At 33.7% G+C, this 15,402-nt stretch overlaps 1 protein-coding gene across 4 annotated transcripts in view; it reads left to right on the top strand.

The window, feature by feature from the left end:
- MED13 (mediator complex subunit 13) overlaps positions 1-15,402 on the top strand; it is a 99,674-nt gene that overhangs the window by 25,081 nt on the left and 59,191 nt on the right. For 2 of the 4 annotated variants that reach the window (XM_023520402.1, XM_011375035.2), the window contains 5 exons: positions 994-1,191; positions 2,612-2,806; positions 3,356-3,518; positions 3,714-3,824; positions 11,549-12,232. In XM_023520402.1, coding sequence (XP_023376170.1) covers positions 1,047-1,191; positions 2,612-2,806; positions 3,356-3,518; positions 3,714-3,824; positions 11,549-12,232 — 1,298 coding nt within the window. In that variant the 5' untranslated portion in view covers positions 994-1,046. Of the gene's footprint in view, positions 1-28; positions 198-993; positions 1,192-2,611; positions 2,807-3,355; positions 3,519-3,713; positions 3,825-11,548; positions 12,233-15,402 lie in introns of those variants that run through there. The other 2 variants (XM_023520401.1, XM_023520403.1) reach the window with 2 other exon arrangements.

The following is a 15,402-nucleotide window of genomic DNA, read 5'->3' as shown; positions in this document are numbered from 1 at the left end:
TTAAGATTTTTGGCATATTATCACTAAAATATAACTTTTTCTTCTTAATAGTGAACACTTGTCCTGCTCTTTCACCTTTTTCTTGCATGGAGACAGCAATGTTTGTACCAGTGTGGAAATTAACCAACATCAACCTGTGTACCTTCTTAGTGAAGAGCATATCACCCTTGCTCAACAGTCTAATAGCCCATTTCAAGGTAGATTATTTTGTTGGCTTCAAAATTTGATCTTTTATTGTCGTTGGAAGGAAATTTTTATTGAAATTGGTTATTTTACATTTTTGCGATTAATGAAATTTAGCCTATTGATGATTCTGATGTAGTTTACTTTGCTCTTCCCCATTAGAAAATTAAGTGAATGAAATGTTTTTTTAATACAAATATTATTTTTAACATTTTTGTACATGAATGGTAGCATATTTTAAAGTGTTTTTTAAAATACCATTTACACATACATGTGTTTCATGTTTTTATGGTCATCTTGCGTGTTAGGTCATAAGTCATTTGAACATATAACACAGGCACTTTGGTATAATTTATCTATGGGAAATACTTTATGAGATTACTGATTTGTTTTTAAGGACTGGCAGTGTGTTCTTGTTTTAATTCTGAGTCTATTATTTGCTTTTTAAAAATGTACATGGTGTTACATAATAAGTACTTAGATTTCATATACACATTTTTTTCTTTCAAATTGGTTTTCCATAGTGGAATCAGGAGAAGTTGAAGGATATACAAGTATTCCCAGTTCATTGTGAAATTTTATCCATCTGAGATTTTGGGGTAGACAAAATTTTAAGTTTTTATAATAAACTTAGTATTGTACTTATCTTCACAATAATGAAGCATAATTAATTGCTTTTCTCAGGAATGATCATTATGGGTTTTCTTTTCTTTTTTAGAATTGCATAATTACTTGTCATACTGTTCGATGTGATCTCATTTGGTTTAACAGTGTTTAGTTAGTTATTTGATGTCTGTTTTGGGTTTCTAGTTATCTTAAGCCCATTTGGACTAAATGGCACTCTCACAGGACAGGCGTTCAAGATGTCCGATTCAGCTACAAAAAAACTAATTGGTGAATGGAAACAGTTCTATCCTATCTCATCTTGCTTGAAGGAGATGTCTGAAGAAAAACAGGAAGATATGGATTGGGAAGATGATTCTTTAGCTGCAGTAGAAGTTCTTGTTGGTACGGATTCTGAGTATTAATCTTATGGGGAAAATATATGACCGTATGTATTAGTTAGATTTTGCTAACTAATAAACACCTTCAATACCTTAGTGGCTTTCAGCACCAGACATTTATTTCTTCCCTATTTCCTGCTCACATTGCATAAGGGCTGCAGTTTGGTTGTGGTTTGGCTCCTTGTATCTTATTATTCTGTATCCTAGGTTCAGGAGTACCTAGTATCTGGAACATGCCGTTCTTACAAGAACAGGGGGATATTAGGGACTGAGTCTAACCATGTAAGTGTATTTAAAGCTTCAGCTAGGATTTATCTTCTCACACTCAGACAGAACTAGCCACATGGCCAAACCAAAGTCATTGGGGTAGGGAAATATATTCCACCCAGAGGAAGCATACTAATGGCAGGAAGAAAATAATTGTGAATGAATATTTGGAGGCTGGAAAGTTAACAACATGTGTTATGCGGTATTTTAGCAGTTGGTAGAACTGTCACCTCCAATAATTTAAAGGGCAGAATATGTACCAAAAAGGACTTGGGGCTTTCATCTTCTCTAAGTCAGCTCTATTTAGATTGGCTATATTCTGTGTGTTTTCTCATTCAGGGACCCAGATTAACAAGGTAAACTATATTTGAGACATGCTAATCTCAAGGCAGAGGACAGAAGTAAGAGAGGCTGCACTGATTTTGCAAGCACATTTAAAGTTCCTGTTGGGATGTGACATATATGCACTTAAGTTCCAAAACAGGTTACACAGCCATGCCTTAACAATGGGGCGAAGATGTGTACTTCACTTTAGAGAGATATGGGAGGTATGGGGAATGTATAATTGAGCCGATAATTGAGATTAGAGTCTGCAACACTGTGTTTAGTGGAATCATGTGGTAATGGTATATATGAAGATTACCTTATTTGGATTTTTTAAAAAATAAATGAATATCAGTATTCAGTTTCATTAAATACGTTATTACCAGTGTAGTTGTGACAAAAAACAGAAGCAAAACACAAACAAATTAGGTTTTTAAAATAGAGACATTGAAGAAAACAGTCCATTTTCTAGTGCCCAGATTACCTTTGTTAAACTTTTAAAATAACTTTTACTATACCTTAGAGTTGGTCAAATTCGCTAATAAGGATTTTTAGAAAAGTAATACACATTCATGTTTTGAAAAATCCAAAAATGAACAGAGAAAGCTGCTTTCTTCTAAGTCTCTCTCACTGAAGGTTAACCACTACTAACAGCTTCTTATGGTTCTAGAAATACCTTATCCCAAAAAGAGCATATATTTATAAAAATATTAAATATATTATTACGTAAACAAATGTGATAGTATATCTACTTTTCCATTATAGTATTTTTGAGTGAAACATTCTACTACAATCACAGTAGTGATTGATTTTCCTGTCTTCTTTCCTTTCAGCTGGTGTCCGAATGATCTACCCAGCATGTTTTGTTCTAGTCCCTCAGTCAGACATTCCTACTCCAAGCTCTGTGGGATCCTCTCACTGTTCAACTTCTTGCTTGGGTGTCCACCAAGTGCCTGCTTCCACAAGAGATCCTGCTATGTCTTCAGTTACTCTTACACCACCTACATCTCCTGAGGAAGTCCAAACAGGTATTCTAATTTGTTTTATTATCTGTAGTGGTAAATCTGTTATTTTGAATACAGTAAACATTTAATTTAAAAACTATTTTGAAATAATTTAAACTTATTGAAGAGTTTGTAAGAACAGTACAAACAACTCCCTCATTCAGATTCCCAAAATGTTAACATTTGTTCCATCAACCTTGCTATATGTATACATTCATATCGTTGGTTTCCTTTTGAACCATTTAAAAGCAAGCTGCAGAGATGATGCCCTATCACCACTAAGTACTCAGTTTATTTTCCAAAATTAAGAACACCCTTCTATATAACTACCATTTAATCCTCCAAGACAGGAAGTCAACATTTATATAATACTACCATCCAATTCACATCCCCTGTTCACATTTTTTATTTTCTGTATTTTAAGTAAAGTATCATGTTTTTTTTTGCCTCAATTTCAGTAGGTCTACCTTTAGTTGGTAATTTGCATCACAAATTAATTTTTAAAACCCAAACAATATTACTTTAAACCTACCTTTATTCTCCTACAGCCTATTTTTTTTGGTTTGTTTTCAGTTGATCCTCAGTCTGCCCAGAAGTGGGTCAAATTTTCTTCAGTATCTGATGGCTTCAACTCTGATAGTACTAGCCATCATGGTGGGAAAATACCCAGAAAATTAGCAAATCATGTGGTGGATAGAGTTTGGCAAGAATGCAATATGAACAGAGCACAGAACAAGTATGTATTTTTATTTCCAAGTTTAAAAATTGCATGTCGATAGTTACTTGTAAATAGGAGACATTTTAAGTATAAATAGTAATTTGTATGACTTCTTTAATCCAGAAAATTGATACTTTAAAATTTAATTTTAATGTTTAATTCAGGGTTACAGAAAATTTTATGAATTCTTAATTTTATAATTTTAAATCTTAGGAGGAAGTATTCAGCTTCATCAGGTGGTCTGTGTGAAGAGGAGACAGCTGATAAAGTAGCATCCTGGGATTTTGTTGAAGCCACACAAAGAACAAATTGCTGCTGTTTGAGGTAGATTTTTTTTTAGTTGATATCTGCGTATATATGTGTGGTAGTTTCTTGTACTGTTGAGTACTTATACCCCATTTTGTTTGAGGTAGCTTATATAAACAGTGTGTTAGGGTATTTTTCAAAAGAAAAAATTTTAGGAAAGTTTAGCGATTTGGAGCCAATTATAGAAGTATATACAAATGTATGCCTTAAGTTCTTACACAGTTACCAGAGCTAGGCTATGAAAGCTTGGTTTCACAGCCAAATAAAAGAGAATTTTTACTCGATTATGTTATGTATGGCATCTATAAGGTAAAAGGCACACATCTCTTGAGAAGTGTTCGTAGGTGGCATTGTGCCTGAGAAATTTCTCCCAAGGGTTCTCATAAAAAAGATGATACGTGATATACTAGATAAAAATTTGCATAATCTTTCTTTTTTATAGTAAATATAGGGTTTCTACAGCAGTTTCTTATAACATTTCTTTGGGCAAGCTGTAGGTGAAATGGTGAAATGAGGTTTAAAATATATGTTTCAGCAAGGGACCAAAGCCGTATTATAAAAATACAAGCCCTCAAAAGACTGTATTGATTGAAAGATTGGTAGAGGAATGGAACTCTTTAGGTAGTCGTATTTATTATATTGGGGTGTTTGATGAGATGTGGTTATTAGAAGCATTAAGGTTATATTGCCTAGAATTTATTTTATTCTACAGATTAAAGATAGATCATTTGTAATCAAGTTAACACATAATGGTATTGACATCACTAATCAGGACTTGTGAGCAAATAGTTGGCTACCCCTTTTTGTCATGGGTGTGAGCCAAAGGAATGGAATGCCTTGCCTGCAGGCTAGGGCTAAGGTTTTCTTACATTCTGTTTGTTTGAATACAGTGACAGACTTTCAGGTATTGTGGTATGTCTTTTCATAGATTGAATGTCCTTACATAGATTCTTTGGATTAGAGACTGTATAATTTTTTAAAGTCTGGTAACTTTGTTGAAAACTTGCCTCTGTTGTTAATAAAGAAATTGGAATAAAAATATGGCTAGATTAGCTCCTGTTTAACAGTTTAAGAAAGTTTAAAAACCACACCTGCCTAGGAAGAAAACTAACCAACCAACCTAGTCTTGAAATTCAGGGATCCATGACATTATTTGTCTGAGACCAGGAGTCAGTAAATTGATCCATTGGCCAAATTTGGCTCAGTGTCTGTTTCGTATGGCCTGTGAGCTGAAAATATTTTTTACATTTTTAAGTAGTTGAATAAAATTTGAAGGAGAATATTTTGTGACGTGAAAATTAAATTCCAATTTGAGCGTTTATAAATAAGGATTTATCAGAACATAACCACATTCATTTACATGGTAACTATGGCTGTTTTCACAGGGTCGAGTAATTTCAACACAGACTGTATGTCCCCCTGAGTCTAATATACTTATCATCAGGTCCTTTACAGTAGTGGTCCCCGACCCTTTTGGCACCAGGGACCAGTGCTCCTATGAGAATCTGATGCCTGACTATCTGAGATGGAGCTGAGATGGTGATGCTAGCGCTGGGGAGGGGCTGTAAATGCAGATGAAGCTTTGCTCGCTAGCCTGCCACTCACCTTCTGTTGTGTGGACCCGTACCTGTCTGCAGCCCAGGGGTTGGGGACCCCTGCTTTACAGAATAAGTTTGCCAGTCTCTGGTCTAAGACCAATAGGATACTTAAATTAAGCTTTCCTTGTATGTATTAGCATTTTTACCAAGCAGCACTTCTTTTTTAGTTCCTAACCTAGATTTTTGATTTATTCTTTTTAAAAGTTGTGAATTTTAAGTATATTTATCTATAATAGTTTTGGAGGAAGACACTCAAAATACTTAAGTATATTTAACATAAGTCAAAGTTTAAATTCTTGGTCTTTAAGCTGAACTTTTATTTTTATTTAGCTTTCTCTCTTATTTCCGGAAATCCCACCCAGGCATATAGAGATTTGACATAATGAAATTTCATATAATCTATACATGCGACTTGCTTTGGTAAATTCATCACTCTACTGAATACAATGTTTCTAATCATTTACGTTTTTACTATTGCATTTTATACTACAGGTATCTCCTTTACTTCCTTCAAATATGATTATCTTATTTAGTTTTTAAATAAGGCTTGAAAAGACTTTGAGCCCACTATATGTGTGCATCCTCTCTTGCCATAGAATATAGAAGATAGAGCACACAATGATAACTCACTCTGCTAGTCAGCCACTTTGCTCTCAGATCTATTCCTACATTTTCTTGCCCTGTTCTCTGTTGAAGGAAATTACATTTCGTAGGCCTCCTTGCTTTCTACACATGTTTTTTTTTCAACTTTATTAAGATATAGTTGACAACGTTGTGTAAGTTTAAGGTGTACAACATGGTGATTTGATTAGCCTTGCTTTCAGGATTTGGCTGATGGGTGGCACTAACAAAATTGGTTGATGAAAAAAGGGAAGAAGCCAGGATGTTTCCCCACCATTTTTTGAGTCTACTCCAGCAGCAGCTCTGTGTCCCATTAACAGCAGCCCTTTCTTCCATGGTCCCAGTTAACCACCGAACAGGTCCTAGCACCATCTTAAGCTTTGCGACATGTCGAGACTAATTCATCTTTCTGTCCTTTCAGTCCTGGAAGTCGTAGAAGTTCTCTACAGTTACTAGTTTATAGGTTGCCTCACTTTCCTCTGTTTTTCATAACCAGTTCTCAATAGTAAATTTCTTCTGTGTGATGACAGGACTGGACCCTGACTGATATGTTAGCTTTTCTTAGAAATCGATTTGAAAAATAAATAAATAAATAAAAAATTGTATAGTTATATAAGCAGTTTGCATGAGTATATGTGATTTTAAGGAATTTATATTATACAAATAAAGCTGAAGTTCCCTTGATCCTGCTCTCTTCAAATCCTACTATCTCTCCCTAGAAGTGACTATTTGCCAATTAAATATTATCCTTCCATACTTTTTTCTGTATTTTCGTGTGTGTATGTGTTTTTCCACCCGACATATAAATATAATACTGATGTTTTGGCATCTTTTTTTTTTTAGCTCTTTCCATTCTACTCGTAGATCTGCCTTATTGTTTTAAAAAACTTTTTGGTATTCCATTGAATGGAAGTACCATAGTGTATTTAATCATTCAGGGTTTTATAGACAGATAATTTGTTTCCAGAGGCTTTTTGTTCATGTTTACTTTTTAAAAATAATACTTCTGTGACTATCAGTTATTTATTAGATTTTTTTGAACACTTACTCTGTGATAGATTTCCTAGGCTCAAGATACACTAGTAAACAAGGCTGTTATAAAGCCTGCATGATAATGGGAATGCCTTTGATAATTAAAAAGAATTCTTAATCCTTTTAAAATTAAGAGTGATGAGGGCTAGGAAAGAATTAAAACTAGGTGGGTGATGTGATAGAGAGTTGTGGGTGAACAGGGTATTTAAATACTACTTGTGACTTCAAAAAGATTTTATCAATTTTACTCCCACTTTTTGCATATAAGATTGTTGGTTTTTTGTACCTTTACTGTTCTGAGAACTGTCCCTGATTTTTTTTTTTTTGGGGGGGGGACGTTAATGTAACTAGAAAGCATAAAATTGTTTTAATCGGCATTTTTCAGCTATTAGTGAAATTAAATATTGCACATTTACCGACATTACTTTAGTCTGGTGGACGGTTTTAAGAAAATCAGCACTTAGAAGGCTATATAAATAGAAAGCAAGACAATAAACTTCACGTGTTAACACTAAAATACTAGTAACTTAAACAGCAGGAAAAAGAATAAAAGGATCACTCTGTTGGACTATGCTTTAACGACACCTTTTTTAGAATCACAATTTGGTTGAGTTCTAGTATGAAGTTCAATTCTTTCTAAAGAAGACTAGCCTTTAGAAAAAGGTATATGTAGAAGAAAGGAACTGTGATTTAATGTTACCAAAACTTTAGAGAGCCACTGTTATTAGTATATAGCCTGAATTATGAGTTTCTTACCCTTATAGAAGGTTAAGTGAATGTATGGCTGTTTACTTTTTATATCCCTTATATATTTGGAATTTAACCAGATAGTTCACTTTTGATTATTGGAGATCCTCTCTCTCTTCAGTGCCTTGCATAACTTGACCAATTCTTAAACTTTCAGTCTCAGAACTCATTTTTATACTCTTAAAAGTTATTGAAGACCGTAAAGCGCTTTTATTTATGGGGGTTACATCTGTTTATATCTATTTTAGAGAAATATTAAAGCACTACTTAATTTATTAAAAAAGAGCAAACCCGGTACATATTAACATAAATAAAATATTTTGATAGAAATCAACTGTATTTTTTAAAAGAAAAAGTGGTATTGTTTTTTAGTTTTGCAAATCTCTTCAATGTTGAGCTCAATAGAAGATAGCCAGATTCTCGTCTCTTTCTACATTCATTCTTTTGTGTATTGTCTTGGTTAAAGTATGTGAAGAAAATCCAGCTTCACATAGCTATGCATTTGGAAAAGGGAAGAGAATTTTAATAGCTTTTTCAAATAATTGTGGATATTCTTTGATACTACAACAAAATTTGACCAGTTAGTCTCAAGCTTAGTCTCAACGTGGGATCTGAAGCCATATGAATGTAATTCTTGTACTCCATCAGTAACCGCATGATTTTGTAACATCATGCATTGATCATTTGGAAGGTATCAGTTCAGAATTATGCAGATCCACATTTTGTTATATAGTATTAAAAATTGCATTCATTAATATCACTATCAGTCTCATCAGAAAAACCTTTTAAGTACTGGAAAGATGTCAAGCTCACAGTGGCAGATACAGTTTTCCAAATTATAAATCTTTCAAATTTTAAATCTTGTTTAAAAGCTCAAATTTTATTTGTTCACCCTTAAAATGACAAACTCATTTCGTTCATTTTTGAGAACCAAATAACCAAGTCTGCCAAATAACTAAATCTGGAAAACCATGGTTTATCTGTCAGTAATTTTAAAAAAAATAAAAATGGTGTTCTGTGAAAAAAGTGGCTACTTCAGCTTGTAACTCAAACAATTATACAAGTGCTTATCCTCAAAGCAGCCATTTGCTTTGATTTTCAGCAGAGATGTTTTATGTGTACTATATAGAGTATAAAAAACTGTGTGCAAGAATTGAGTTTTAATAAAAATCAATCATTTTTATTGTCTTCATGCAGGACATTTTTAAGTGAAACTGGCTTTAAAAAAAAACAATATATGGCAGTGAAGAAAACAGTGGCTAGAAGTTAGATATTGTTTTAATTATTTTGTTAATTGAATTAAACCTTTATTGCGTTTGCTTCCCTTAAAGTCTCAAGTTAATCAGTGTCTCTTTATGAAACAAAAAGTACCTTGGAATCCTTTAATCTTTCTCCAGTTATTTTTTTCTGCATTTTAGTTCTGCCTTATTCTGTTATGAAAAATTTCAAACATGCACAAAAGAGAGTTGAATGGTGACCTCTTTTATATCGATATCCATATTTATTTGCTGTATTTACATCATCTATACCTCTTTTATGGAAGATTAAAAAAATGTAACATTTTATTGAACTTATTTATCTTAAATGATTATTTTGACATACAATCAGAATAAAACAATGAGATACTTGGCATTTTTTTCGTAACATGTCTTCAAAAACTGATGTATATTTTACACTTTTAGAACATTTATATTTGGACTAGTCACATTTCATATGCCTGATGGTCACATGTGACTTGCAGGATACCATTGTTGGACAGCACAGCTTTAGAAATAGAGTTAGAAATAGGACTAATGACTAAGAAATAGAAAAGGCAAGTTTTTATTAAAAATTATTTTTCTAACCAGAGCAATTTGACATTGGCATGCATTTCCTTTTAAGGTAATGTGGTCAGTCCTTGTCATTGAAAATATTAAGAGAAGGTGGTCAGAGAAGGGATTATTTCTACATTGAGTAGGACCTGCTGTTTGTTTTTTAATGACCAATTCCTTTATTAAAAATTTTTTAGAATGCTACTTAAAATTAGCCAAATAACTCACCTGAATATTAAAAATTACAATTTTTCCCTCCTTTATGTGTATGTAGCTTTAGACCTGCTTACTTGCTTTCACACAAATGAAATCATGCTATGTGTACTGTTCTGTAACTTGTTTTTCTTGATAAACACTTATCCTAGGTACTTTCCATGTTAGCACATATATGGATGCACTTAATTTTTTCTTTTAAGCTCATTGTACTCCATAATACTTTACTTGGCCAGTCCCCTATGCTGCACTCTTGCTGAAGATTTTTAAAGCAAATCTTAAATGTCATCATTTTATTCCTACTTTAGTATGCAACTCTAAATATGTTAATATTTTCTCATATATAACTAATTCCATTATCACACCTAAAAAAAACCATATATATATATACACATATATTCTTGGTATGATCTGATACCCTCTACAGATTGGTCTCAGAAATGTCTTTTTGGTTTGTTTGACTAGGATCCAAATGTATACATTTGGCTGTATATATTACCTAGGTCTCTCTTGTAATCCCCCACTCCCTATGATGTTGATTTGGTTAGAGAATCCAGGTCAGTTGTCCTGTAGAATATCCCACATTCTGGATTTCTCAGTTTGTCATGTATTTTAACTTGTTCTTTTAGTGTCATTTGACTTCTTCCTATTCCTTTGCATTTCTGTAAATGCAAGGCAGCTCTAAAGCTGTGGTGTTCAATACTAGTAGCTTTTGACATAACTCCAGTTTCCTTTGATAACTTTCATGCTTTTTCCCCCATACACAGTAAGGTGTCCCAGGCTCTGTACAAAAAAAAAGATGTCTCAGCATATTCCCTCAATAGAGAGGGTTCTTCAAAAATGTGCCTACCTTTACTTTTTAAATACACTTTCTGCTTATCTCTGATAAAACAAAATCATTAATAAAATAAACTTAAAACTAAAAAACTCTAATGAATACTGAATGCTTTAACTCCATATTCTTCCTCACTTTTTCTATTTTCTTAGTTTAAAAAATATTTTTTATAAATGTCAATATCAGTTGTTTGGACATCTCAGAGTGCACTGTATTTTTACTACACTGAAAGAAATCTTAAACTCTGAACAAAATTATTATTAGAGTTTTAGGTGTATAGCTTAAGTTCTTTAGTTTATAATTGCTTCACATTATGAGGAAAATTTTCTTTTAGGAATTTTCCTTTTCTAGTCAGCTGATTCTTTCTGTAGTGGTAAGCCTTGGGAGAAGGAAGGTAGATATAGTGTGGGACCCATAAATCAGTCAATTCCAGTGCTGTCCAGACTGTTATAACTTCAGTCCAGTAGAATGTTTTTTAGTCAGTTGCTGTAGGATTGTAGATGAAGACCGAGCTCAGCCAAGCCATCGACTTGTAAGTACTAACTGAAATATCAAGTACGTTCCTAAGTGAATAAATTTCAGACCTTTTTATACCTTTTTATCTTAAAATAACTAGAATCTTATCTCTTCAGATACTAAGATGTTTAGATTATATAACGCAAACCACCTTTGCCTATCCGATCACATAGCTATTAAATGAACATGAGAAAATTGGCTTTTATGAATCTGTGCTCTTTTAGGTCACTGAACAAAGTATTCTTTTCCATGTAAATACAGATCATTTTACTTTGGGATTATATGTGAAAAACATCTGAAATGTCTAATAGTGTTAACTTGAATATCTGATATAATGTGATGCTATAATTATTAAACCTTTCTTTTCAGGCACAAAAATGTTAAACCAAGAAATCCTGGACAACAAGGACAGGCATTATCTTTAAGTCAGCAACAACAAGTACTTCCTAAGCACAAGACCAATGAAAAGCAAGAAAAGAGTGAAAAACCACAGAAACGCCCCTTGACTCCTTTTCACCATCGTGTATCTATTAGCGATGATGTTGTCATGGACACAGATTCAGCCAGCCAAAGACTTGTGATACCTGCTCCAGAAAGTCAAGTGAGATTTTCAAACATCCGAACTAACGATGTAGCAAAGACTCCTCAGATGCATGGCAGTGAAATGGCAAATTCACCTCAACCACCCCCACTTAGTCCTCACCCATGTGATGTGGTTGATGAAGGAGTGACTAAAACACCTTCAACTCCTCAAAGTCAGCATTTTTATCAAATGCCAACACCAGATCCCTTGGTTCCTTCTAAACCAGTGGAAGATAGGATAGACAGTTTATCCCAGTCTTTCCCAGCTCAATTCCAGGAAGCCGTAGAACCTACAATATATGTTGGTACAGCAGTAAACTTGGAAGAAGATGAAGCTAATGTAGCCTGGAAGTATTACAAGGTCCCAAAGAAAAAAGACGTAGAGTTTTTACCACCTCAACTTCCAAGTGATAAATTCAAGGATGATCCAGTTGGACCTTTTGGACATGAAAGTGTAACATCAGTTACAGAGTATGTATTTTTTTAATAGTCACTATTATAATTTAAGGGTGGAAAAATGATGTAAGTTCTTAATACCAGGACTCCAGAATTGGTTTCAGGGTAGGATTTACAATAATAAATCCTTCAAGTGTTAATTTTGCTTAATTTTTACTGCATTCTTTCTTCAAAGAACCTCCTTATTATGAAATATTTTAATCACAAAAAAGTGGAAAAAGTAACATCCATCAACCAACTTAAGGATTTTGTGTACAATTAGAACTCTTTATATACTATTTTTCTTCCTTTATTCTTTTTACCATCCCAAATTTGGTATTTATCACTTACCTACATGTTTTTATACATGTAGCTTTAGTTAATTCATTATAATTGCTTTGTAGTGTTTCTTTGTTTTGAATATACCATAATTCATTTATCTACTGTATTGAAGATATGCAAGTTGGTTTTTTTCAATTTTTCAGTTACAAAGGACGTAGCAGTAAACTTTTTGTATACATTTTCTTGTACATTTATATAAGAATTTCTCTAGGGAATACATCTTAAAGTATTGCTGGGCTGTGGGATATTTCCATATTTATCATTAAGAGTTGTAGCCCGTTGCTTTTCAAATGATACCAGTTTACACCCTCATCAACCAGCAGAGTATGAGAATGGCTGTTGCTCTACATTTTCCTCAGTACTTGGTATTACGAGACTTTTAATTTGGCTAATCTGCATTCAGAATGGCATCTTATTGTCTTAATACATGTTTTCCAGATTCCTGGTGAGGTTAAGCACCACTTAAAATATTTATTGGACATTTAGATTTCCTCTTCTATGAATTGCTTATACCTCGTATTTTTCAGTCCACTTTTTAAAAATTTATTCTTTGCATATTCTAGTATCAATCTTGTGTTATATGTGCTACAGCTGTCTTCCTCTAGTCTATCTTCCTTCTTTATCCCCTTTACGTCTGACGTTTGAGGCAGAAGTAGGCTTTTTTTTTTTAAATCAGATCTGCCTTTATTTTCTATGTTTTGATTACATTTCTCGTTTGTCCCATAAGTCTTTTCCATTTTTATCTGTAGATTTATCTAAAGACTGAATATCAACCCACAAAACATTATTTCCATTAAAACTATCATTCAGTACAAGGCCAAGTAGTGTGTAAAGATTACATTCCTTCTCTTATCAGTCTGTTGTCATTTTGAAAGATTTTAAAGTCTTCTGTTTAGCTTAGCATTTTGAAATTCCACAAGAATATTTGTAGGTATAGTGATATTTCGTTTCATCCTTTTACTGGGCGGGCATTTGAGAAAGGTTGGGTCAATTTGAAGGGTTTTTTTTGGTCTTATCACTGGTAAATTCTCTTTCTTGGATAATGTCTCCAATTTTTTTTCCATTTTCTGTGGAACCTCTATAATTCAGATGTTGAACTTCTATATTTTCTCTCATTTTTCTTATATCTTTTTTTTACTCTATTCTGAGGGGATTCCTCAGCTTTCTTCTGTCCCTTTCTTGAAGTCTTAATATTTATTTCTCATGTTTTATTTTTCTAAACTTTGAAAATTAGCATCATCTTCTTGTTTAATGTCTTGTAACATTTTCCATTTGAATTACTTTATTTTAGTCTTTTTTTTTTTGACTATGCTACCATGTTTCTCATAATTATCGTTTCTCCATACACATTTTAGAATGAGGACACAGAGATGCTGATTGGAAATTTTGTGTACATATACAGGGTCTTGTTAACTGGTAGGCCTTCCTTACTCATTCAGTAAATATTTTGGTCTATCCTCTGTATCAGTTCCAGACACTTTGCTTTATGGTAAGGAATGTTTTTGGAGGCCTTGTACTAAAAATTCCAGAATGAAGAGGATGCCAGATCTTGGGTCTTCACCAGGTAGCTTATTCATTTTTCTTTTAAGAGGAACCTTCCCTGTTGCATTCAGAATGGCATCTGAATTTTCAGCTCTTATTTTTCATTTCTGTCTAGAGATAAAAGTCCAGATTTTCTCTGGTTTTCTAGGTGGTTTGGCTCTCCTGTTGTTTATATAGTTTGCATATAGCCCACTCTTTCATATTCTAGGCTACGAACTTTCTCCACTCTGTTTCATTGATTTTGATCTTCCCTGAGACTAAGTAAAATGCCTGGTCCTTTTGTAGCTTCTTTCTCATTTATCACTACTGTTAAAGATTTACTTACTTTTAAAATTCCTTGATTACTGTTTTACTAGACAAACCTATGTGCTTCATCTAGTACTTTGTGGTCTTTTTCCTTTTTTAATCTTTTTTTCCCCCATCTAGCACTTTGAATCTTAAAAGTTTCCTAGTATGATTATTATTATTTTTTTAATTAAAATTAATCTGGATTTGAAATTGGGGGACTTCAGGATACCCTTATGATCATGGAAGGCAGCTTGTTTAGTAGTCAGCTAGTCTCGTGAAAGCAAATGATGTCTTAGAAACAAGTCCGAAAAGACCTTAAAATATCTGTGCTAGATGTAATATGAAAGTCTAAGCTAGCCTCAACTCTTGTCTGAAGCTACCATTGGTCTTATTTCTGTACTTCTTTACATATGTGTGTAGAGTGATCATTGTAAGTTAAATATTGTGTTACACATTTCCTTAAAACCCTCTATAGTTTCTATTATACTTAGAATAAAATCCAAACCTTTTCCTCTCATTTGTAACATACTGCACAGTCTCCTGCCTAGCTGGTGCTTCACTTTTATGTACTGCTGTATTTGCTTCCTGATTTTGCCACACCAGTTTCCTTGATATTCCTTTAAAAGGCCAAGCTCATTCTTAATGGCCTTTAGAATTGCAGTACAGATGTGGGGGAGCAGCTTACCCCTTCTTATTCAGTCCTGCTTAAAAGTTATCTTCTCAGGAGGTATTTCTCTAAACCAGCGGTCTCCAAACTTTTTGACACCAGGGACCGGGTGCTCTTATGAGAATCTAATGCCTGATGATCTGAGGTGGAGCTGAGGCAGTGATGCTAGCTCTGGGGAGCAGCTGCAAATACAGGTGAAGCTTTACTTGCTCGCCCACCCACCGCTCACCTCCTTCTGTGCGTCCTGGTTCCTAACAGGCCACGGACCAGCCAGGGTTTGTGGGCCCCGATCTAAACTGTAGCCTCTCCTCACTTCCCAGATCACTGCCTCTCCTGTACACTGCTTTCATTTTCTCCCTATATATAT

The sequence above is a fragment of the Pteropus vampyrus genome, unplaced genomic scaffold (assembly GCF_000151845.1).
Source record: "Pteropus vampyrus isolate Shadow unplaced genomic scaffold, Pvam_2.0 Scaffold261, whole genome shotgun sequence".
NCBI lineage: Eukaryota > Metazoa > Chordata > Mammalia > Chiroptera > Pteropodidae > Pteropus > Pteropus vampyrus.
This window is presented reverse-complemented; position numbering and strand designations above follow the sequence as displayed.